General features: G+C 45.6%; 1 protein-coding gene across 1 annotated transcript in view; it reads left to right on the plus strand.

The window, feature by feature from the left end:
* The window catches only part of ANOS1 (anosmin 1), a 170837-nt gene that overhangs the window by 127106 nt on the left and 20839 nt on the right, over positions 1-22892 (plus strand). Inside the window, exons 5-8 of the mRNA XM_081809213.1 lie at positions 4674-4858; positions 7136-7265; positions 18526-18731; positions 21656-21800. Coding sequence (XP_081665339.1) covers positions 4674-4858; positions 7136-7265; positions 18526-18731; positions 21656-21800 — 666 coding nt within the window. The remainder of the gene's footprint in view (positions 1-4673; positions 4859-7135; positions 7266-18525; positions 18732-21655; positions 21801-22892) is intronic.

A 22892-nucleotide genomic window follows, 5' to 3' on the forward strand; every position in this document is an offset into this window, starting at 1 on the left:
TTGTTAGCAGCTTCCTGCAAGACGTGCAAGCGTTAAGGGGGGTAAATGGCACCCGAGCAGCCGGTTCCCTGCAACGCAAGCCGTAGCATCGTTGCGGAAAGTTTGAGAGGCTGCTTCTCCACAGGTGTACAGCATGAAACAATTGCATATCCGGACACTTGTTCTCCCTTTGATGCTCCCCCTGGCCTATCTGAAGGCCATTTACAGCAGAGTTCAACTCTCCTTCCTCCCAAAGATGATATATTATTTTACCGCCCAAACTTCTGCTTCTCTTGACCCCCGCTATGGCATTTGGTTAGGGTAGGGCAGGAGAAAAGCTGCAGTTGTTTTCCACATGTACAGACTGAGATTAATCTGTGGCTCTCCGTCCTCTCTCTTTTCCCTGTGCATAAACTAAAGTGAATCACATATCAGTTTGTTTCCAAACAAATTGGAAGATCTGATGATGGTGTGGACTTAATATTTCTATGAATTGCTTCATATTTGAAATATTGAAACTTCAGGTCTTTAGACATGGACTAATCCCACTATTCACAAATCAGTTTTTTAGCATTTTGAATACAGTGAGTCAGTACCTTACTAGTATATGAACACAATTTCCATGGGTACTGATGACCTCTAGGAGAGATACCGACTGATGGTTAATTATTGACTCATTGGAACACTATGTCTAGCTACATTTGCATAGCATTTAGACTCCTGACGGAAACGTTTTTACAGGAATAATCAAATGTCATGATTTGCTACTGCTGATTCTGATCATTGAGTTTTCTATCATTATGTTTTCCCATTTTTTTTTAAATCATTGAGTTTCACCACAATACTTGTGATGCTTTAAAGACAATGCACCGATATTATCACATATTGTGGGATGATCACATTTTTGACAGAATAGTGTGGATTTCAGATGACTCGTTTGTTCAAAAATAATTGAAAGAAGAAAAAGTCTAGTCATTCCCATAATAAAGAACACGCCGAGGAGACATGCATTCTGCACATCTGGTTACACAACTAGGGTGCTGGGTGAGCTCCCAAGCACTGTGCAGAAGGCCTGGCAGTGGGGGCTTGGGGTCCCGGGGGCTGGGGGGCCAAGCCCCATCTGCACACAATTACAGCCGAGTGCTGGAGTTACTTCCAATCAAGGGAGCCAGCTGACCCTAATGCAAAGCAGATGGACCATTTCTCAACATGCAAAGGGTAAGATTGTTGTACATAATAATCGACGAGATTGTTAAATGAAGAAATGCAAACTGACATGGCTCTGATGGTCATTATGTTCGATTAAGGCTCTAGGTAGTTGAAGGATATTCAAGATTAAAACCTTGCAGCAAGGGGATTCAGATGCTTGCTTTGCTGCTGATGAGTTCAGGTTGCTTCAGCGGCTGGAGTATTTACTGGAGGTGCATTTACGCTAGAGGATTATGCATAGGACAGCCAAGGAGAAACTTGCACTGGAAATCTCAGAGAACGGGCTTTATGAGTTTAAAGCACTAAGCTGCCATCTTCTCTTTACGGTGCACTAAGAAACCACGTGAATCACAAAATGTTCTCAGAGGCCACCCTCTCTTCACATACCCCCTCAGTAGAAAGTGTGTCTAGGACCCGCCTGGAATGCAAACCGGATACAAACCAATCATTTTGTCGAGCTTTGGTAGGTTTTTTTTCTTGACCTAAGTCTTTAGAGAGCTAGTTCTGGATTAAAACTCATCAACACACTTTGGGATTTCCATCCTATCAGGAATTGTCAGGAATTGGTCTTTTTTTTTTTTTTTTTTAAACTGGGAAAGTTCTGTCGGTGCAATAAAACTATTCATTCCATCTTGTAAACTTACTAATAGAGTTTTATTGTATTATTATTTAGTATTTGCTTTTTAAAAAATGTAAGGGTAAGTGAATACCTGTGTTAAGTTTTCTCCTTTCCCTAAGGTGAGTGCCCTCCAGCAGAGAGGGGTCGGCCATTGGTGCAAAGATTGGGTCACTGTTTCTGTATCCTCTTATTTCCGCAGATACGTTCTAGAGTGCGGAATGGGACAGTAGGTTGGCTGTTCTTCAGCAGACATTTCCTGAGCACTTGCTCTTGCAGAATGTGCTCTCCTGGGCCACTGTGAGGTGTGGGAATAAAGGAGACCTGTTCCTTGAGGACTAGGGTCCGTAGCTTCATGGGGAAGAGAGACATCATCCAAGGAGCTTCTGTAGTAAGAGGCAGTTCAACGCACATTTGGACAGTTACAGGCTGAGCTTCGAAGAGGGGGCAGAAGAATCCAACCTAATTTCCAACTGGGAGGTTTAGGGTAAGTAGGTCTGAGCAGTGGCATTCACTCTGAGCCTGGAAGTATTCACGTATCCGTAGTCAGAAAGTAGGAGGAAAGACATTCCAGACTGAAAGTATCTGGTAGTAGTAGGAAGTACCTGGCAGTGTGTTTCTAGAAAAGGTGGGTTTAAAAGCAGGTTGTGTGACCAATAGGTACCACGAGGTAAGTGGAAAGATCATAAATTTGGTCTGATGTGTTGTGGAGGACGTGACACGTGTTCATTCCACAGAAAATGGGGTGCAGTTGAATAGCTGGAGAAGGTGGAGGAGACCATCTGTCCTCTACTTTAGGAAAATCATCATCACAAAATACCGTGAAGAGGGAATTAGAGAAAAGGGTGGGCTTGCGGGGACGTGGGATGGGAAGCTTCCTGAAATGACACTCTGCAGTCCAACAAAGAGATGTTGGTGGGTCCAAGAACAAGTGGAAAGGTCTCTTAGCTATCCAAAAGCATAGAGTGGTCATGAAGCTATCACTGGGGGAGGGGACACCCTCAGGAGGGGCATTTGAGTCGGGACTTGTGTGGAGAAGTTCTTTCGGTAGTGGGGCCTGCAGCTCAGATGGGGACTGGGCACAGATCTGTGAGTCCCTTGCTTAGCAGAAATACTCCAGGCACAAAAGTAAACGGGACTCCTAATGTAAGGTTGTGCACCGCGAAGAAAAGTTTATGACTTGAACTTAGAAAAAACCCTCGTGCTGCGGCAGAAAGGGAGACCTGTTCCACACCAAGCAGGGATATCAAGGACATTTGAATCAGAGTCTTTCAGGATTGTGCAGAGCTGTGAAAACTGCCCCTTTTCTCTCCTTTTGAAAGTGGCTCTTCCTAATTCAAGATGTAGAAAGAAGCCGAAAACTCAGAGAGGAACCTGAGATCAGGTCATTGCTCCTGGCAACTTAATCTTCCCCAGACTCAATTACTTGATGTTCCCCATGTAGATAATTAACCCTTCACCCACAGCACAAACTCAGTGAGGACGTGTTCAGGCACCAATTTTATAGTAAAGGGCAACGTACAGAGTCAACCCATCAGCAAATCAAAGCAGAGACTGCAGTGGGATGGGGAATGCGTTTTCTAGAAAGTATTCTGTAGAACTCACTGACCTTTGACCAGATTTATTTGCTGCTCCTTTAAGACTGTGCAACTCCCTCCACCTAAATGTGTCAGGACTTGAGAATCCCCACCTCCTCCCCAAACAAGACTTAGCATGAATTAAGATCCAAGTGAAAATCAGAGTTGGTACTCGGTGACATCGCTAACATGCATCAAATAGTACCAACATTTTGTATTTGCACATTTTTCAATGTCTTTTCTGCTTAAATGGAAGAAATGGAAAAAGAAGTAGAGCATTATCAAATACCATGTTCAAATGAGTTGTCAGTGCGTTGGGCAGATGCTCATTCTCAGGAGAAACTGATACGAATAGCAGCTGGTGTTCAAGGTTCTGATGGCATCGAACATCACGGTACCATGGACTCTACCTAATCCAGTTAGTTTTACATACATACGAGTATAGAACTTCGTTCTAAACTTCCCTTTCCTTAATGGCTATGATTTTGAACTCTGGTTCTTCAGTCTGTCAGTCGCCAGACCACTTGCATGCACCGCAGGGGGGAAAAGAAATCAGAATGATTAACTACTTGAAAATGAGACACCTGTGAGGGACTTTTGAAGCAAGGCGGTCACTCGTGCCAAAACCAAACAGTATAAATTCATCATTTTCCAATTTTAAACCGTAAGTCTATAGGAGAGGGCCCTGCAATCAGTTGGGGAATGCAAAAGATCTATGCTTTGGAAATCATTCTTGTAAGGTCTGACCACATGAGAGCATTTAGCCTTATAATTTTGCCCTTGAAAGGCAAACTTTCGGAGGTGGGAGAGGCGAGCAAACTGGGGAAGCATGTTATAATGACGTTAGACTCTTATCAGTAGAAACAGAGCGTGGTAAATGGGGACAGGGTCTTCAAAGCCTTCGTGACTGTGGCCTCATGTGAATTCCTTGTTAACCTCCAGTGATGTAACTCAGTAACTTTGTTTATTCCGAAGAACGCACATAAAAGAATTGCTCTCGAGATGACTGGGGAGAAAAAAATAGTTGTCCCGAAACAGGACCTGATGTAGAGCCTCTTTAAAAAATGGGAAGCTAGAAGAAAAGGAGGTGATGCTCTTGAAATGCGGCAGGCTGACCTCCGCATCGGAAGGTTTCAAACTTGAACCCTGCCGGGGAGGAACCACTTTTCTGGAGGGAAGTGAGGATCAGTGGTCATGATATGAGATGGGCCTTTTCTAAAGGTTTTCTTCCTCAGCTTGACCGGCCCTGGCGTCACCCGCCGATTGTTTTCATTGCCGTGCTCCTGTTTCAGGGGTCCCCCTGAAGCCCAGAAAAGAGTTACGGTTTACAGAACTGCAGTCTGGACAGCTGGAGATTAAGTGGTCCTCGAAATTCAATATTTCCATCGAGCCCGTGATCTACGTGGTACAAAGAAGATGGAATTATGGAATCCATCCTAGCGAAGACGATGCCACCCAGTGGCAGACGGTAGCCCAGGTAAGTGGTTCACGGACTCCCTCCCCTCCCTCCTCCTTGAGGTAACGTCTATCGCCCTCCTGCAGGTAGAAAATTAACTTGCTGTGCCTCAGCCTGACTACCCAAAGGACTTAGTCAGACGGGGACATCATAGCCCACGCATCTACAGAAGACAGAATGAGCTCCGTAGGTACAACCCCGTGCGACGAGGACTTTGACTCTTGGATTCCTTTGCTCAAAATACATGTGCAAGGGAGATCATTTTCTGAGTGCTCACATTTATTTCCTCCAAGAAGTCTATTTCCTTGAGATAAACTTAAAACCGACCCAAGTAAGAGAAATGCAACAGCATTAGGACGAGTTCATATGATATTGGATCATCTAAATGACTTCTAGTTTTCTTCCGCATCGAAGCCTTTGTTCTGCACAAGGACTTGAGTAGCATGGAGTATGAGTCCTATCATCCAACTAGCTAGTGGGGGGGACCCAGCCAGTCCTCTGTCCTTGCAAAGTGTTTCCTGTGTCCCGGGCAGCTCACACACTAACACCCCACCTGCATGGTAGCAGTCCTGGGGTTTATCTTAGCACGGCGGCTTCCTTTTCTGTCTTGCCGATGAGAAAAGCAAAATATTTTCTTTCTTTTTAAGAGCTGCTAAATGGACTACCAGCTGCAAGAAACCTACACGGTTTTAGAGAAAGAACAGATTCTCAGTGTGAAACTGCCTCCTGCCCTCAGCAGCCGCAGTGCCTTCTCCACATGTGTCTGTGGGCAGAAACCCTGACCTGGCGGGGATCGGGTCATTTTGCTTGAGAGATTCCCATTAGTCCTTTTCAGTAACTGCGAAATACATTTCAGTATACAGGTGTTGGCAGGAGGAATTTGGTTCCTTTCTAGTAGTAGTAACTCAAAGAGGATAAACACTAAAATAATTTAGAGACCCCAAAAGAAAGGGGCAATTTGATGTACAAGAAACAAATTAGTGGAGGGACGCCTGGGTGGCTCAGAAGGTTAAGAAACAAATTAGTGGCAAAACAAAACAAAACAAAACAAAAACCCAACCACTAGTCAAATAAATTTAGTGATTCTATTTCATACGTATTTTCTTAAAGTTCGCTTTAATAAAACCTAAAGATGTCTGGCATACAGCCTAAAAGTTTATTTGATTTATGTGGTATGCTTCCTTAATGGTATGATCTCACTTACAAATTTTCCAAATTATTTAAGATTTATGAAAGTAAATGACAATAAGAGCAGCTCTTATATCCCTTCTGTTTTGGAGAGAGGAAAGGCTTTTAATTATTTTTATTATTTTCACTGGTTCATGCCTTCCTTTGTCTTCCTTCCACCTTCCTTTCTTTGTCTGCTAAATGCTGTGGGGATCATGGTGACTTCAGTTTTTTAACCTCAAGGGCACTAAGAGTAAATGTTGAAGTCCGTGAACTAGTCGCCTCACATTCTGCCAAACGAGGTAGAAAGCCCCCTTGAAGAGTTCAGAGCCTTCCCTTTTAGATGTTGAAGCAAAGGTGACAGCCCCTCTCAAGAGGTTACTTCAGCGTAGGGTTTGGGAGGGTTTGGGTTCCATTTCACTTGCCGGTGTTCATGCCCTGAGCATGGCTTTGCAACTCCAGCAGGAGTGGCAGCCAAACTAGGCATCTTCCCTGGTGTCCAGTTTTATTCCTGCGGACATTTTCTTGGACAGATGTCTACACACCTCACCTTGGAGGAACACAACCGGGTCCTTGCAGATCTTACCCGGTTTACTCAAATAAGGAAGAAAGGCTTGCATTGCCATGTACTTCCAGAAGTTGTTAGTGCTCTTTAAAGCGCATGGGTCCTCATACCGACTTCCAAGACCCTATTTGGCAAGCACGTTCGAGAGGCATTTTCTTTCTGTAACCGGCAGATGATTTCATCTTCTTGCCTATCATGGAATGATCAGCTCACGTATACGTTCGCTCAGATGTGTAATTGAGTGATGAAACCCCTCGTGGGTTTAATGCTACATTAAGTCATCCGACCTAAGTAGCCCAGGCATGTTCCTAGCGTTGGCTCCAGAGATCTTTAACTCTTTGGGGTGCAGTCCCTAGGAGTGGAATTAAACACCTGAAATGCCCTAGAAATTCCCTGACCCCGGCTGCTCTTCTCATAACTGAGCACGATCACCGCACTTACCCACAAGGGCGCAGGGAGGTCGGGGCGGCGTTGTGCCGACTGACGAGGTGCTGTGCTTTTCAGACACACCCGACTGGCACGTCTGGGTAAAAGGGTTCTCTGTGCTCTGTGACATTCCTCCGCAGACCACAGATGAGCGGGTCCAGCTGACTGACGTACGACCCAGCAGGTGGTACCAATTCCGAGTGGCGGCTGTCAACGTGCACGGGACCCGAGGCTTCACGGCCCCCAGCAAACACTTCCGCTCCTCCAAAGGTCGGTGTCGCGTCCCTGACCCCACGCTCACCTTCCTGCCGGGCACACCCGCGCTGTGGAGCCTTGGTGGCGCCCTGTCCGTATGTGTGGCTGGTCAGCAGGTGGCTTGCCGTTCTTTGCCGACGGGACCACGTGTGTGTGAGAGGAAGGTTCAGAACGTCACCGGCCTTTCACCTTCACAACATCGCACAAGATAACAGAACGGGGTTTTCTCAGCTCGGAAGGGGTGGTTTTCCGTTACCAACTTGTGTTCCGTCTTTGCCTCGAGATGTTCTGCCTTAGTCACCTTTCAGTTAATTTCTGGAGGGAAGAGTTTGGTTTGAGCTCCTGGAGACTGTGCAGCTTTTCTTGAAACGATGGTTATGTCGAGTGTGAATTAATCTCTTTTGCTTCGTACCAGCCAGACTTTGAACCCCGGGTCCCCTGTGTCATTGCTCTTAATTCTGTTCGGTTCTTATCTCGTTGCTATTGGAAAGCCTCTGGCATCCCGTGACTGCTAATGCTGTGACATCTCGGGTGAGTTTCGTGTGTGCTAGTGGAACTAGGGGGTGGACGTCCCTGGACTAGACACAAACAGTACATCCATGTGTATTTCCTCCAGGTGTGCTTAGTGGGCTGTGTGCCTTCTCTGTTCAGTCCACGTCTGCTGCGAGAGCCCACGTCACAGCTAGGGGCTGGGCAGCTCATGCGCGTACTCCCCGACGGTTCTCCTGGTACGGGGACGCTAATTTAGATTGATTTTAAACAAAATGCTTTGTGATGTTAACGAAGGATGTAAGACGGGTCCCATCAGTCCTATGTCTTTCATTTTGGGAGTGTCTGAGCTGGCTGCCATCACTTCCCATTTCTGTTGCGTGATGGGGGAAACGTATGTGTTAATGCCAGTCTGTCCGTTTCTCACTACGTCATATTGCAACCCCTTTGTCGATGTCATTTTTGGTCTCAAAAGTGGAAAGCTTGCAACCGAAATCATTTAATATTGGATTCTGTTACACCTTACGTTGTACACTTTCAACTCTTTTTTTTTAAAAAAGACCTTTTAGGAAAGGAAAGGTGCCTTTTTTTTTTCTTTTTCCCTCCATGGAGGCAAACACACGAACCAAATTTAAAAGTGCAATCACAGACATCAAACCTTGTCTTGAGACTGTGTCTCCAATTGGTCTGATGATTTAGAGAGGCCAGGGAAATAAATCATTAACAGTGGGTTCAGAGGCGAGGATCCATAAGAGGCTTGAGAGCTCTTCACCTTGGTTTCATGTTCACATGCGATGCAGGCACGATGTGGTCAAATGTGGTACCATCTGTTCGGTTGCCTGGTCTGGTGTTTTCAGGTCACGGCTGCAGAAACAGCGGACAGAAGCCGTTGCCAGCCCTTTGGAGACAGATGTGGAATACCTTTGGGGTTGGGCGGGATCTGGGCAAAGCTCCACTGACAGTTCCCAGGGCCGGTCATGTGGCTGCCAACTGCCTGGGAGGCATCCATTCTGAGCAACTCGCAAGGCCTTGCTGTCCCGGGATGCCCCCCGTATATCTGAGCACCTGAATAGTCTAGAACTAGAGCTGCACCCCTCAAATTTAAATGGGCTTTTGCTGAATGAGAATGCACCATGTTGGGGAAGCATAGCATTCACCATTACGCTGTTGTTCTATTTCCTGATTTTCCAAACACACCCAACACCGAGCATTCCAGACTCTAGTCCTTGCAGTTCTTGCAAACCAAAAATGTCTGCACGGAATACACAGGAGATTCTACTCTTTTTCCAGTGAAGATGCATCACGGAATTATGGAAATGGAATAGATCCGCTAAATGGCTGGCGACATCTCCTCTAGGATTTGTCTAAAGGGAGCCTGACCATTGACAAGATGGCACCACGTCCTTCCTCGCCTTATTCAGATCTCATCAAATGGAGAAATGGGCCTTAATGGGAAAACGGTGTTTAACAACCTTACTGAAATACAATTATCGTACCATTAAATTCATTCCTCTTACGCGTACAGTCCAGTGATTTGTGCTGTTCACGGACTTGTGCATCACCATCGTCCACTTGTAGAATCCACCAAGAGCCTCCAGTGCCCTCCTGGGGAAACTTTAAAGTAGAGACAAAGTTAGTTTTGAGTCTTCACCTTCCCATCACTCATGTTTCATTCCCTTTTGTATTAAGTATTTGTTAAGCTCCTATGTGTGTCAGGCACTGATCTAGGCATGGGCGATAATAAATGAATGAAAGGACAAAAATGTCTGCTTTTGTGGACACACACACTTACGCCAATTGCGGGTATGAGGAGGCAGTCAACAAGATTAATAAGTAAAATACTGTTGTACAGTAGGGTAGGTAGTGACAACTGATGATAAAAATAAAGATTAGAACAGAGGAGATGTTGGGGGGTATTTTGTTGTTAGTTTTAGGGAGGGTAGACCAAGGTTTTGCTGAGAAAGAGAGGTTTGTCTTAAGGAGGTGAAAGAGTCAGCCTTGCACCAATTTGAAAGGAGAGCATTCCAGTTCCTGGAAGCAGTCGGTGCAAAGGTCCTGAGGCAGGAGTGAGCTTGCCGTGTTCATGGAACAGCACAGGAGCCCGAGGGTTGAGCTGTGGAACAGGGCAGGGGAGCTGGAGATGAAGCCTGAGAGGAAGGAGGGAGGTGGGGCGATGGAACCATTCTAAAAGTGGGTGATGTGGGCTGCCCAACTCAGAAAAGTCTAAAAGTCATTACACTGTTCATGTAATGTGAGTTTTATGGAATGGAAGTTAAGTCCCAATAAAGTCATTTAAACAGTTTTTCCCCAGTAAGCCCCCTTTCTCCACTTGAAGAGATTGAGTAAATGGGGAAAGATGTGGTGCCATCTTGCAAATGGTTATGTATCCTTTAGACAAGTCCTGCAGGAAATCTTTGACCGTCTGGCGGAATTACGACACTCCCACCATTCCACCATGCATGTTCGCTGAACCTACAGTAGAACCTCTTACGAATTCTGCACTAGCACTTGCGGTTTGCTGGGGTGCCAGACCCATAGTCTAGAATGTTCCTCACAGTGAGATGTATGGAAGTATGGATACGGGGCGTATTTGTAAAACCGGGAAATGGAACATTGCACCAGAGGCTGCCCTGTTTCCAAAAATGGTGCATTTTCATTTAGTAAAAGCCCTTTCATTCCTGCTGTGCCCCAGAACTGAAACTGTACCGTTGTAAGTCCTCTAGTGCTTTAAAATGGCTTTGAGAAAGATTGATTGCTTCTCAAATAATAGTCTGTGCAAAGGGTAAGTGTATTTGAGTTGGGTGGAGGGCCAGCCTTGGTAATTTAAGTCTGGGTCAAGGGAAAAGGGAAGGGATTTTTTTTTTTCATCTACAATAAACACTTATGAAAATAAAAGGAAAATTAAATAGAGAAAGAAAAAAAAACTTGATAAAATGGGTTTCATTTCGTTTATGCTTTCTGCCTGGTATTCATTGGCCATAATCCTGATTTTCATGGAAAAGCCAAAATTCTTGTCATTCTCTTCTTAATGGTTCTGTTTAAATACAAAATTAGTCTGTGGTTTGCCAGAATGGATTGGCTATTAACTAAGTTAATTTCCTTTTAAGTCGTGTATTTTCCCATAACTTCATCCTCACCCCTTAGAATGCTGATTTTTACAGAAAATTCAGAGTTGTACATGGATTGGTAACTCAGTTTCATGTTTTCCTCCTCCCGGTGAATACCATTTTTGTTGTCAGCCCCCAGAAGACATGCATGATTATAAATTGGAGACAATCAGCCATTCCTGCTGGCAGCAGAAAGCCCAGAATAGAGGCTGGGATAATTTCTGTATTTACTTATTTAAATTCTCTACTACCTTTCCCTAGTACTTAAGAAGGAAAATCGTCTTCAACGTTAAAAACTCCAATTACAAGTAAGTCAGTATCCTAATGTCTCTTTCTGGTTTTTGTCTCTTTCTGTGGAAACTAGAAATGGTAACGCTTCTCCACGGAGAGTTCCCTTCCTGGGTCATTGTTAGGATGAAGCGCCTTTCTAGCTACCAAGCTGCCAGATCGTAGGGTCCACCAAAACTCTTCCGTGCTATTGCCCTGGAACAGAGCGAAGGAGGCCTGCTGCGTAGGAACACGAGGGTCACTATGCCCATCTGTGCACGTGAGCCTGACCCATGCATGTTTCCTGCAGTGATGGGGCTTCTCCAGAGGCCCATGCAGGTGAAAGCTTTGAGTGGAGGTGGCTTATTTCGGAGGAAATCCAGGAAACTGGGTAGGTGGGAGGTGAAGGAAGACAGGGAACAGAAGGAAGAGGATGAAAAGGTGTGTTGTCATATTGGCTGCCACTGTGGGTGACCAGAACTCCTTCCCGTGGGGACTCGGGCAGCGGATGCAGCCTGTCTCCTGGCACATCTGTCCTGCAGGTGGGCAGAACCTGCTCGGGGCCCGGGGCGAAGGCGCATTTACAAGCTGAGCTGTGTGTGTCCTGAAGCAGTACAGAGCAGGGGCGAAGATTTGGGCCCCTGGGGGGGTCTGCAGTGGTTTTACTCCACACCCACAGCACTCCTGTTAGGACATTTGCAGTCGTGGGTTAAAATCCATGTATGAACAGTTCCGTGAAAGGAATGCCCGCATCACTAGAGTCCCAGGCTGCTTCCCGTGTCGGACGGCGGTAGTCCCTGCAGACATGCAGCCTTTCTAGCCTCTCTTGTGGCCTCTCCCCTGCTCCCACCCTGTCCCAGAAGCTGGCAAGCTTCCTGTGACGTCTGTAGGATTTCAAACGAGCAGAGCCCCCAGACGTGCGAGTGAACCACCCAGAGGGACAGTCGTACCTACACAAAACGTACTTTTTGGCTTCCAATGCACATTTGCTTCTCTTTTTCAGCAGATCTTTCCTTGATCATGTCGATGATTATCAGCAAAAAATGTGTATGTGTTGCGTGCGCAGCTTTGGAAATATATATTGCTAAGTCCTTGTACCTGCACCAAAATACTCTTTACGAGACTGCCGAATTTGGGAAAGAGTGCATCTGCCTTTCGGCATGACTTCTGGGTGTCAACATGGGTAGTGACAGAGGGAAGACTTCCAATTTTCTAGATGGTACAAAACAAAATATGATTTTTGTGTGGTGGTGTTTTTTTTTTGGTTTTTTTTTGCATGTTGCCAAAAGCAGGCCAACATTTGTTTGGATGTTTGGGATTAGTCAGTATCCGTTTAGCATTCTGAAACAGCAAATGTTAAAGGGAAACGTAGAAGGAAAAATGTTAAAATCCACCTTCTGTTGTCATTCAGCTAATACATCCACCATCTTTGAGTTATGATACTCACTTCCCTCCAAATTCAGGGTTTCTCCTCCACCTTCCTTCTCTGCTTTCCCACATGTACAGGATACATTACCAAGGAAAAGCCGCAGAAAGCATTGTTTTCGGAGCGCAGAGGTAGCGCTCTGGCTGTTATTCCGTGCATACATTACAGAGTGTTGGTGAGCCGAGAACAGGCAGCACTGGGGGTCATGACGCTCCCTGATGCTCCATGCGGACCCTCGAGACTCTTTACGCCTCTGCACAGCTCCTCCGCGAGCGCCCTTTGCACTGGGCGAGACTCCCGGGTGGCTGTGTCTTGAAACCATTGAGTAGTTGGAAACCCGCCTGCAGTGTAGCTTCTGCAGCTTTCCGAAGGCTTCTGAGTTGTGTGTCTAGATACTGCAGGGTGATTCCTGTTTTTTTAACGAGGGAAGGAAAATGGTCCCAACTGCTGAGTCTGGATGGGAAAAGAAAAGCTAAATTTTAGAACCAACCTTCTAATTCGGTTGCAGAATGTGTGAGTAGTCCTACCATTGCTTTAAAAATGTAACTCCACTCGATCACGATGACGTACCTTGAGAGAGAGAGATTCCTGTAATGCGTTTCAGTGGGAGGTTTGATCTCTGGATACCATATGCGGAAATCAAGGAAGTAATAAAATTAACATTCATTTTCTTAGAACATATGTTGTTCCTCTCTGTGCACATGTCTGAATATATTTGTGTGTATGTATGTGGTTATTTATCATCTCTTTCTTGCTGTTTGCATACTACCGTTCGCTTGTGGCATTGTCCACCAAAACTTAAAGAAAGAATGAAACCTTCACCTCCCGAGAGGAAACCCAGATGTTCTGTCTTCCGTGGCTGGAAACACCACATACGATCGTTAGTAAAGGGAACTATTCTTGTCCAACTCTAACACTGGACGTTCATGCTAAATGATTGATACAGCTCGCACTGGAAATTGTAGATAAGCAGAAAAAAGCTAGCACAGCCTTCCTAGGTCAGTTATCTTTGGAAGCATGCTTCCTTTCTGCTTCCTGAGATGTGTTTCTGCAGATAATTGGGGAGATCCCACAGAGGGAGTGCAAAGCAGCGGAAGGGAAATCGAGGTGGGGGAGAAGTGCTCGGACTTAAGCTGCAGAGGGAGGGCTTGGAGAGCATTGCTCTTGTGATGACTCTGACCCCCACCCCCCACTCTAGGCTCTAGAACATAAATCTCCCACGTTCAATTTCCTCACCTGCAAAATGGGAACCAAAGTCCAACATTTACTCAACAAAATGCAGCCATACGTTTATAACATTAGAGCTGGTGCTCATGTCAAGTTTCAAGAGCTAATGTTATCACTGCTTTTGAAAGACTAGCTCAGGGATTGGCAGTCTGTGGCCTGCGGTCCAAATTTGCCTTGCTGCTTGCTTTTACAGATAAAGTTTTATCGGCACACGGCTCATTTGTTGACATCGTTTCCATGGCTGCTTTTGAGCTACAGTAGCAAAGTTAGGCAGTTGCCACAGAGACCGTGTGGTCTGCAGATCCTGAAGTTAAGTTTATTCAGCCCCCTGACCAAAAGAGTGTGTCAGTCCCTGCACTAGACTATTACGACGGACACTTTGCCCACGAAAGGGCTTTCTGTATTTTCTTTCTGCAGGCACAGCGGCCCATGGTCATGATGGTGACATATAACACAGGTAGAGGTGTGGCCTGTGTAGGTCTGTATTTTAGAGCCTCAACTTCCTCTTTCTGCCCTCCTTTTCAGTCTCCTGACTCTGCTGCCACCCATTACTTGAATGACCTCGGACAAGTCACTTTCCCTCTGTAACCTGAAGACCTTCACCAGTTTCTAAAAAAACGTGCGAAGTAAATAAATTGCAGAATCCCTTAGGGCTTTATTAAAATGTAGAGTCTTTATATGTATATTTTTTTCACATGCAGACTTCCAAGTAGACATTTCAAAATTTGAATGCAATTAAGACATCATGCCAACCGAAAGAAAAGCTTCTGTGATTCAGCAAAGGGAATATATTTTCCTTCCTAATGTAGGGAGCCATCACACAAGGCAGGGAATGGCTCGACTATGGGAATTTTCGGACTGCAAATGAAATCCTTCAGGTTAGAGAAATGGGATGGGCTGCCTCTCACCTGACATCTACAGCAAATAAATGGACAAATGAATATTTGGTTTACAGAGGAGAATCAGGGCAGTAACCAGACAATCTGTGCAACTGCCTTTTGCTTCATAATCGAACTGTGATTATTTTAGGGGTGTCTCATCTTGCTAATGGAGGTCTACCATCTTGATAGTGTAAATTGTCGGAAAGGGCTTTACGTTTCAGATAATGTCAAGCAAATACAAATTCACATATTGGAGAGCATGATTTCCTCATAGGTCATTGTCAGGAATTATGTTGTTGCATGTTTCATGTTTCATCAACGAGATGACGTTATTCTGGGTCATTATGACCACATCCAAGGTGTGATCAAGTTTTCCAGGGCAGTAAGTAAGTATGTAGTGAATGGAGTAGATGAGGGCACGGGCGAAATACCCAATATTACACTTGGATTTCTTGAGAAGAGGAGATGATTTTGAGCTCTTCCTGTGCACCTAGAGCAAGTGGAGAATTCACGTAACTACTTATTTTCAGCATACAGACATTCAGGTGCATCACTGAAGACATGTACTGCCTCGATCATCTTTACATACTGAGATTGTTTTCCTTGCCTTGAAGTGATGATTAGCTTGCAAACTAGTTTCCCTCTCGGAAAAGTCTGTAGCTCCTTTTTGTAGGTAACAGTTGGAGTCCTACCGCAGAGGAAGGGGGATTGCTCGGAGTCTCTTATTTCAAGCCAGAAAGAGCCTCCCCTTTGATTTTGTAGTTCACTTTACGGTCTTGTTAGGATTCACCCATTCTGGTTGACGGGGTTTAAAACTGGCACTGAAATACCATCTTACAAATTAAAGCCAACAGTTAGGAAATGTGTTTGTTATCCATTCATCTACTCATTTAGCGACAATTTCCCAAGTGCTTACTACCTGCTAGGCCCTCTTCTCAATGCCGGGAATACAGAAGGGAACAAAACAGATAAAAAAGATCCTCCCCTCATGGGCCTTTCATTATCCTGTGTGGAGGCAGACAGCAAATAAAGTGCGTAATAAGTCAGTTGGTAATATGGGCTGTGGGAGAACAAGAAAGCAGGAGGAGGTCACGGTGAAAGCTTTCTCAGTGGCGGGAGGAAAGAGCAGCTAGCTCTGTTGAACAGGGCGGCTTCTGGTAGACCCGCAGTGGGTGAGGAGCCCGCCGTGGGGAGACGTGGGGGAAGGCATATAGGCAAAGCCCGGGGGAAAGCCTCAGCCTCATGGTTGTCCTCTCTGAGAAATCACATGGGAGCCATGTGGCTAGAGCAGAGGGGCCTGGTGGGGCTGGGGAAGGATTTGGGAGCGAATGTGAGGCCAGGATGTTTGGGAGACTGCAACACTTTGCCTCTAACTGAGCCGGGAAGCCTGCAGCACAGTAGCAATGAGACGTCTGTGCGGTAAAGAATCACCCGAGTGTTGTGGTGAGGAGAGCTACAGGGAGGTGGTCTCAGCACGAGCGAGTGTTGATAGGAGGTCTCTGCAGTAACAGGGGAAAGATGGTGGTGCCTTGGTGCAGGCCGTCCACTCTGGATGTATTTTGAAGCCAGTGCTACCAGGTGTTGCTGAAGGGACGTGAGAGCACAAGAAGTGTGTGACCTCAGGGTTTTCAGCCTGGTTAGGCGGAAGGAAGGGGTTTCCATTTACTGAAATGGTGGCCCGTGTGGTGGGCTGACAACGATGATGATTTGAGTGTTGGACACATTATTTTCGAGTTGGCTCTGAGACCTCCACGTGGAGCTGACAGGAGAACCATCGAATATTGGACTCTCCGTTTGGGGCAAAATCTCTCTTGGAGACATAACATCTGAGAGTCAGCAGCACAAAGACTTTAGGTAAAGCTGGGACTGGACCAGATCCCTAGAAAGTGCGAGTGCACAAGAGAGAAGAGGGAGGTCCCCGAGTTCAGGGGCTGGGTGCTGTCCTGTTTAGAGATGGTGGCATGGGGACAAACCAGATCCCTAGAAAGTGCGAGTACACGAGAGACAAGAGGGAGGTCCCCGAGTTCAGGGGCTGGGTGCGGTCCTGTTTAGAGATGGTGGCATGGGGACAAACCGGGGGGCGGGGTTGTGGAGCGTGAGAAGAGAATCCGTGTCCTGCGGGACCGAAGGGAAATTCAGCAGAGTGGTGTCAAGTGGAGACTATGACTCAAAGAGAAGGTGCTGATGAGCGGTGTCACTCCGTGTGGACGATGGGAGTGGGGCTTCTCGGTGGCTGAGCCAGCACCACAAGGAACCCGGTGCTTCCCCTGCCCAGGCTAAGGGAAACCAGCGTCTTCCAGCTTACGCACAACTGAGTCATGTGCGCACCTCCTGTTTCTGGCCCTCGGGTGCAATCCTTTCCAAGCCGTAGCCTGCACAGAGATCATCTACTTCAGAATTATGTGTGCATTTTACATGGAAAATAGCTTACATAAAACCTACAGATACATATTTATGTAAATACATAAAACATACGCATACAGGGGCCCCACTGGGACTCACCCCATCGGCGCATCCCAGTGTATGTCTTGGGCGCTCCCTGAAGGTTCCTGAAGTTGACTATTGCCGAACCGCCCAATCGACAGTATCACGAAACGTGCTCTGGATTAGGCGCTTACCTGAAAAAGCAACTACGAAATGTTCTCGTTTTTAAAAACTAAGCAGTCAAGCAAACCTCCAGCCCTTCCCTATATATCTCAGAGAAAAAAAGCAAGATATTTTTAAAAATAATTCATGTTTTCATCATTCCCAAATCACAAACGGTCCTGACAGTAAAAACACGGGTATTTTTCCCTCGGTCTTCTTCATTTATATCAAGTTAGATACAACTTCTTTGCACTTCTGATGCAGATGGTATTATAATTCGAATTCTTGACAGCATTTTTCTGGGAAGACATCTTCAAACAAAACCATCTGTAAATAATTTGTGGTGAGCGGCATCTACACTTGCTCACTTCATGGCAGAGAATGAAGGAAAGCCCGTCTAGCTTGTGCATATGTAGTCATCTTTGTTAGATATATTTAAAATGGAGATTTGTAGGGTAATAATTCCAGAGCCTAGTCTGTCTCTTGACAGCTGAGAAGGTTTTGGTTTATGTGACAAGTAAGAAATGGTGAAATTATGAAAATGGATGTTATCCGTATGTCATCCGATTTGTAATGCAGATTAAGAAAAAATGCTTTATTTTTGCTGATCTCCCTTGTTGCTCTTGCTGAAGCAAGGATCAAAAGCTACAGGGCCACCAAGATGAAAGCAATTACTTGTGAGAGCTGGATTTCTATCTTTTTCTTTCCAGAGTTTTCAAGCGCAGGTCTCCTTTGCTGACCTATTTAATGTCAACCAGCCTAAATGGAATTTTACCATTTCTTTTTTTTTTTTTTAAAGATTTTATTTATTTGAGAGCGCGCAAGCGGGGAGGGGCAGAGGGAGAGGGACAAGGAGAAAGAATCCCAGGCAGACTCTGTGCTGAGCGCAGAGCCCGGCATGGGCTGGATCTCATGACTGTGGGACCATGACCTGAGCCAAAACCGAGAGTCCGACGCTTAACTGACTGAGCCACCCAGGTGCCCCAAATTTTACCATGTTTTATACAAACTTACCCATTTCTGTACAGTGAAAATTTAGCTGGGTTATAGTGGTTATGTAAATGCCTACCAGGAGCCTTCTGGATTACACATATGGCCCAAACAATGTATCTGTTTTGTAGTCCGTATTTTCATTTGAGGCTTACAGAGGGGGTTGTATTTGTTTTCAGCTTTTCTACACGTAAAGGGCAGCGCTCACGTGTTGACCATGTAGTCGTTAGCCATACAAGGATATGGGTTTTGTTGTCACCTTGGTACTAGAGTATGTGGTTTGTCTTTCTCCTGGATTTCAGATCCATCTGCACCGCCCGCGCCGGCCAACCTCCGGCTTGCAAATTCCACCGTAAACAGTGACAACACCGTGACCGTGGCTGTGGTTTGGGATCTCCCCGAGGAACCCGACATCCCCGTGCACCACTACAAGGTGTTTTGGAGCTGGACGGTCAGCGGCAAATCCCTTGTCCCCACAAAAAAGAAGCGGAGAAAGACCACGGATGGGGTAAGTGGGCGCGAGAGGGAAGAGTGGCGTCTTCTTGCACGGTGTACTTGAATTCAAGGCGACAGACCGGAGGGTGGCCTCTGCTGAGCTCAGAGAAGGAATGGGTGAAAGAAAGCTTCCCATCCCTCTTTTTGGGCTGAGGAAGTACAGAGAACAGAGGGCCATTCCAGAAGTTTTGCCTTTGGCATTTTAGGTGAAAATAGCTGAATGTAGCCCATTGACCTACTCCTATCCAAATGGCAGCCACAACTCCAGGAGAGGAATAGAAATCATTTTGTCTTGACTGTCCAGTCATAGAAAATTATAGAACTCAAAATGTCTTTTACATTTACATCTTCTTTGGTTTTGTTTGAGATCCTTATAAATCGACGAGCAAATGTCCGTGTCTTTCCTGTCGCAGGGGATTTTCCTCGTAAGCTAATCAGCTTAGAAAATGCATGTTTGACAATATATTGTTCGCATTGATTAAAAGAACTTGGAATGGTTTATTTTCCAGATGCCAAGAAATAAAGTCTCCACTGAACCATTTTCTGAAATGAGATTTCTATGAGAGTGAACATTTGGCATTGTATGAAATTCTTAGTGCAGAGAAAGGAGTTCCTCGGTTTCCTTTATTGTTAGAAAACTTACATAAACAACTTCCCCCTAATTTATAAGGCTGAATTCCATAAAAAATACATGTTTGACAGTATTTTTTAAAAAGGATAACAAGACTTTTTTTTTTTTTTTGGCAGTGAAGATTCCGATTTCTGTGCCATTTAGCGTTCTAAAACATGTGCCCAAAAGTCCGTAACCTCGATATTTAGCTGATGCCTATTTTGGTTTTATTTTTAAGAAACTTTCCAACAGTCCCATTCTCTATTTTCACGGACTTCACAATAAGCGATAATTGGCAGCGTCTGGTTATGTCATAGGAAGATTTAAAGGAGCTCAGGTTGTGGGATCATAGGGGTTGGAAGCAAAATGTGACCTGTGCTGTGGATATGGGGTCTGCACGCACATGCACACACGCACACACAGTACACGTGTGCACACACACACGGATGTCATCCGTCAGCAAACAGCATCACGGGTTACTAGGAAACTTCGCAGTTTATTTCTATTCTATATCAGTTAGATAAATAAAACCTGAACTGCAGATTTTCTTGAAGTCATTAATAGGCCAGGTGAGCCAAAACTGTAGGTCACTATCTTAGGAGTGACTTACGTTCTTGGATCCACTGTAGGCAAGCTATAGGTCCTGTGGACCCCTAAATTCTCAATGTTAAAATCTGAGCAACTGAGATGAGGATTAGAAACTGGAGAAATCCGAAAGAACATGAGAAATTATGAAATGTCCTTTTTGGGGATCAATAGGTTCCCATTCACTAAGATACCATTCTGATGTCCTTGGTAAATAAGAAGAGAGGGGGATTTTTCAAGGGGATGCTCTTTCAAAAGTGCATTTTCTTTTCCTCAGGAGATAACAGTTTGGGGAGAGTGATAAGCCATCCGACAGGAAACCCCCAGTAGAAGAAAGTGAGAATTGGTAGTTCATGCAGACACACTATCAGAGAGGTAGACGGCCCACCACGAGGCACCGAGAGGGTTTCTCTGGTGGCACCAGGGCAGAGCATGGGCCCTGCCTCCCCGCGGAGAGGTAGCCACGGCCTGGCGTCTGACACTCAGACTTGCGGCTCAGCCATCAGCCTTCCAGAGCCAAACAGATGACGATGGCCGAGATCTGATCATTCACCCCTCAAACGCCCAAATCGTAAAGCGAAGCCATCTGTAATTCACAGTGAGCGTTACGCTCACGCTTCTGACATGCCCATGAAAAGCCTGCTCTCTTGCTGAAAAGAGATCTGATGAGACCTGAAATTATGATCCGAATGTGACCAGGTGACTGTGGAACTTAAACGCAGGAGTTACTTATGTGACTCAGTGCTTGATGATTCCAGACGATACTCTTCCTGCAGCAAGGACACTGCATGCAGAAAACTGGAAATACTCCCCACTGGGAAGTGCGTGCGGCCGGTGGCCTGCCGTTTGGAGTTGTGTTAACGGTGTGCACTTCCTGTCCTTCGTAATTGTCAGGACCACCACCTAGACTGTTTCTTGGCAAGCCTATAGTCAAGGAGCTCTGAATCTCATCACACGCATGGTAGTTTGACAAATGTTTGCATGGTAAGATGCACGACCTGATTTTTCTTCATTACAAGGTCTTGCAAGGGCGTTTCCTATCCTGTTTTCCTGTAACCCTTGAAAAAGCACCCGACTCAGAGTTATCAGACGTGTGCTCTTGTCTCGGAGCCTCGATCAGACACCTGGTTTGCTCCGATGTGTCACTGGATCTCTCAGAGTTTAGTAGAATTCCTGTCCGGCCTCCAGCTTCACTTAATGCTGCAGGTCACACACACATGCTTGGATGAGTGCTTGGTATTAACAATAATGATGACAAAAAAATCTTGAAGCATTTTTTTTAGGATGATTTTTCCTACTACTTTTGATTGAAAGTCACTCAGAGAAGATTTAAAAGAAATATTAAAGAAATAGTGAACGTCAATTCATAATTTTTCCAGGTATGTGCCAACATGAGCTTCTGTCAGGTTATGACAAACCCGTCTCTTTTCTCCGTGAAGTGGTGTCTAGGATGGGAGGCGACAGAATTACTCATTTCTATAGTATCGGAGAGGATCCAGTAATTAGGATAAGGAACCGTTTCCAAAGAATATGTTTGGCCATTCTGTAAAATTTATCTGGACGCAGAGTAAAACTGCATTTTCAGATGCTCAAGATGAGGAGAACTGTGTGACCTTAGAGAATGAAGGCATACGCCGGGTAGAGGTGGATGGGTGCTTCCCGAGGACCATCTGGCTTCAGGATGAAGAGGACGGGCAGGGCAGGCTTGTAACGGGCTTGGCGCATCTTGTCTTTCTCTGCAGTCCCAGAATTCTGTGCTCCTGGACAGACTCCAGCCGGACTACGGCTACACCGTGGAGCTGCAGGCCATCGCATACTGGGGGCAGACGCGCCTGAAGGGGGCCAAGGCCTCCCTGCACTTCACGCCCGTGCACGCCACCAGCCGCAGTAAGTGCCTTGTGCTTGTTGTCGGGTGGGCACGAAAGCCAGGACTTGCCCGGGGTCGGGGGGGTCTCACCTGGAATCGTGACCCGGTAAATCTTGCGGGCAGTAAACCTACAATGCCGAGCTAGATGACCTCTAGAACGACCGTGCGTCTGACACTTTCCCCTTTGAAGTTTCTCTTTTGATTTTTATCCACTGAATATGCAATATTTTGGTGTCACAATGGAAATTTAACAAGAAAACTTAGGTCCCCTAAAAACGTGACAGGAGATACACCCATTTTCACGGGTATTCCCCAGCGCTCACCATCCCTTCATATTCCAGTTAGTAAGTTATTCCCATATTGATTTTCCTAGTTTCCGGCTTTCCTAAACTAGCATGTTTGCGACAAACTGTGCAAAGCAGAAGGAGAGTCTTACATGGCACTCCTATCTGAGCCAGAAAATAAGTTACTTTCCTGTTTCTGGCTTTGTTCACAAGAGGGGACAGGTCAGAGCTGCAGTGGAGAAGCGCCTGGCAAGGTTTCTGGGAACGGGGCAGATGAAAGGGGCGTGTGATGTTGATTCCCTATGAGTAGAGCCCCGTGGTGTCTGCCTTTCATCATGGGTCTGGTGCAGAGGGCAGAAGGATGGGCTAAAACCTTGTCTGAATTTCGGAGAGGTGAGCCTCGCTATGCAGAATTAGATGCGGTCATTGCTTGCAATTATCTTCTACCACCTGCGAAACATCGGATCAGAACGAGCAGGTCTGTTTGAAATGACGCTTTCAAAAAAGTTCTAGAAACAGAGCTTCCTACCTGCTTGAGAAACCATCTCTTTGGAGATTAAATGTATTTGAAACAGTCTATGATATCTTTGTATGAGTCTGGGTATAACACAACTTTTACCTAAAACTTCTCATGGAAACTTTTCTATATGTTTAGCAACTTATACTGATTTTCCAATCCTGTCATCCATCCATCCACTCCTCCACCTGGAATGTAGGGCTATGGATTATGACATTACTGTGTCTAATGATGGGGATACTTACCGTGTTAGACTCTCTTATATGAGAAACACAGGTGCACTGTAGAGTGTGTATACTGCATAGACCAAG

Source organism: Leptonychotes weddellii, chromosome X (assembly GCF_054177405.1).
Source record: "Leptonychotes weddellii isolate Sample4059 chromosome X, ASM5417740v2, whole genome shotgun sequence".
Classification (NCBI taxonomy): domain Eukaryota; kingdom Metazoa; phylum Chordata; class Mammalia; order Carnivora; family Phocidae; genus Leptonychotes; species Leptonychotes weddellii.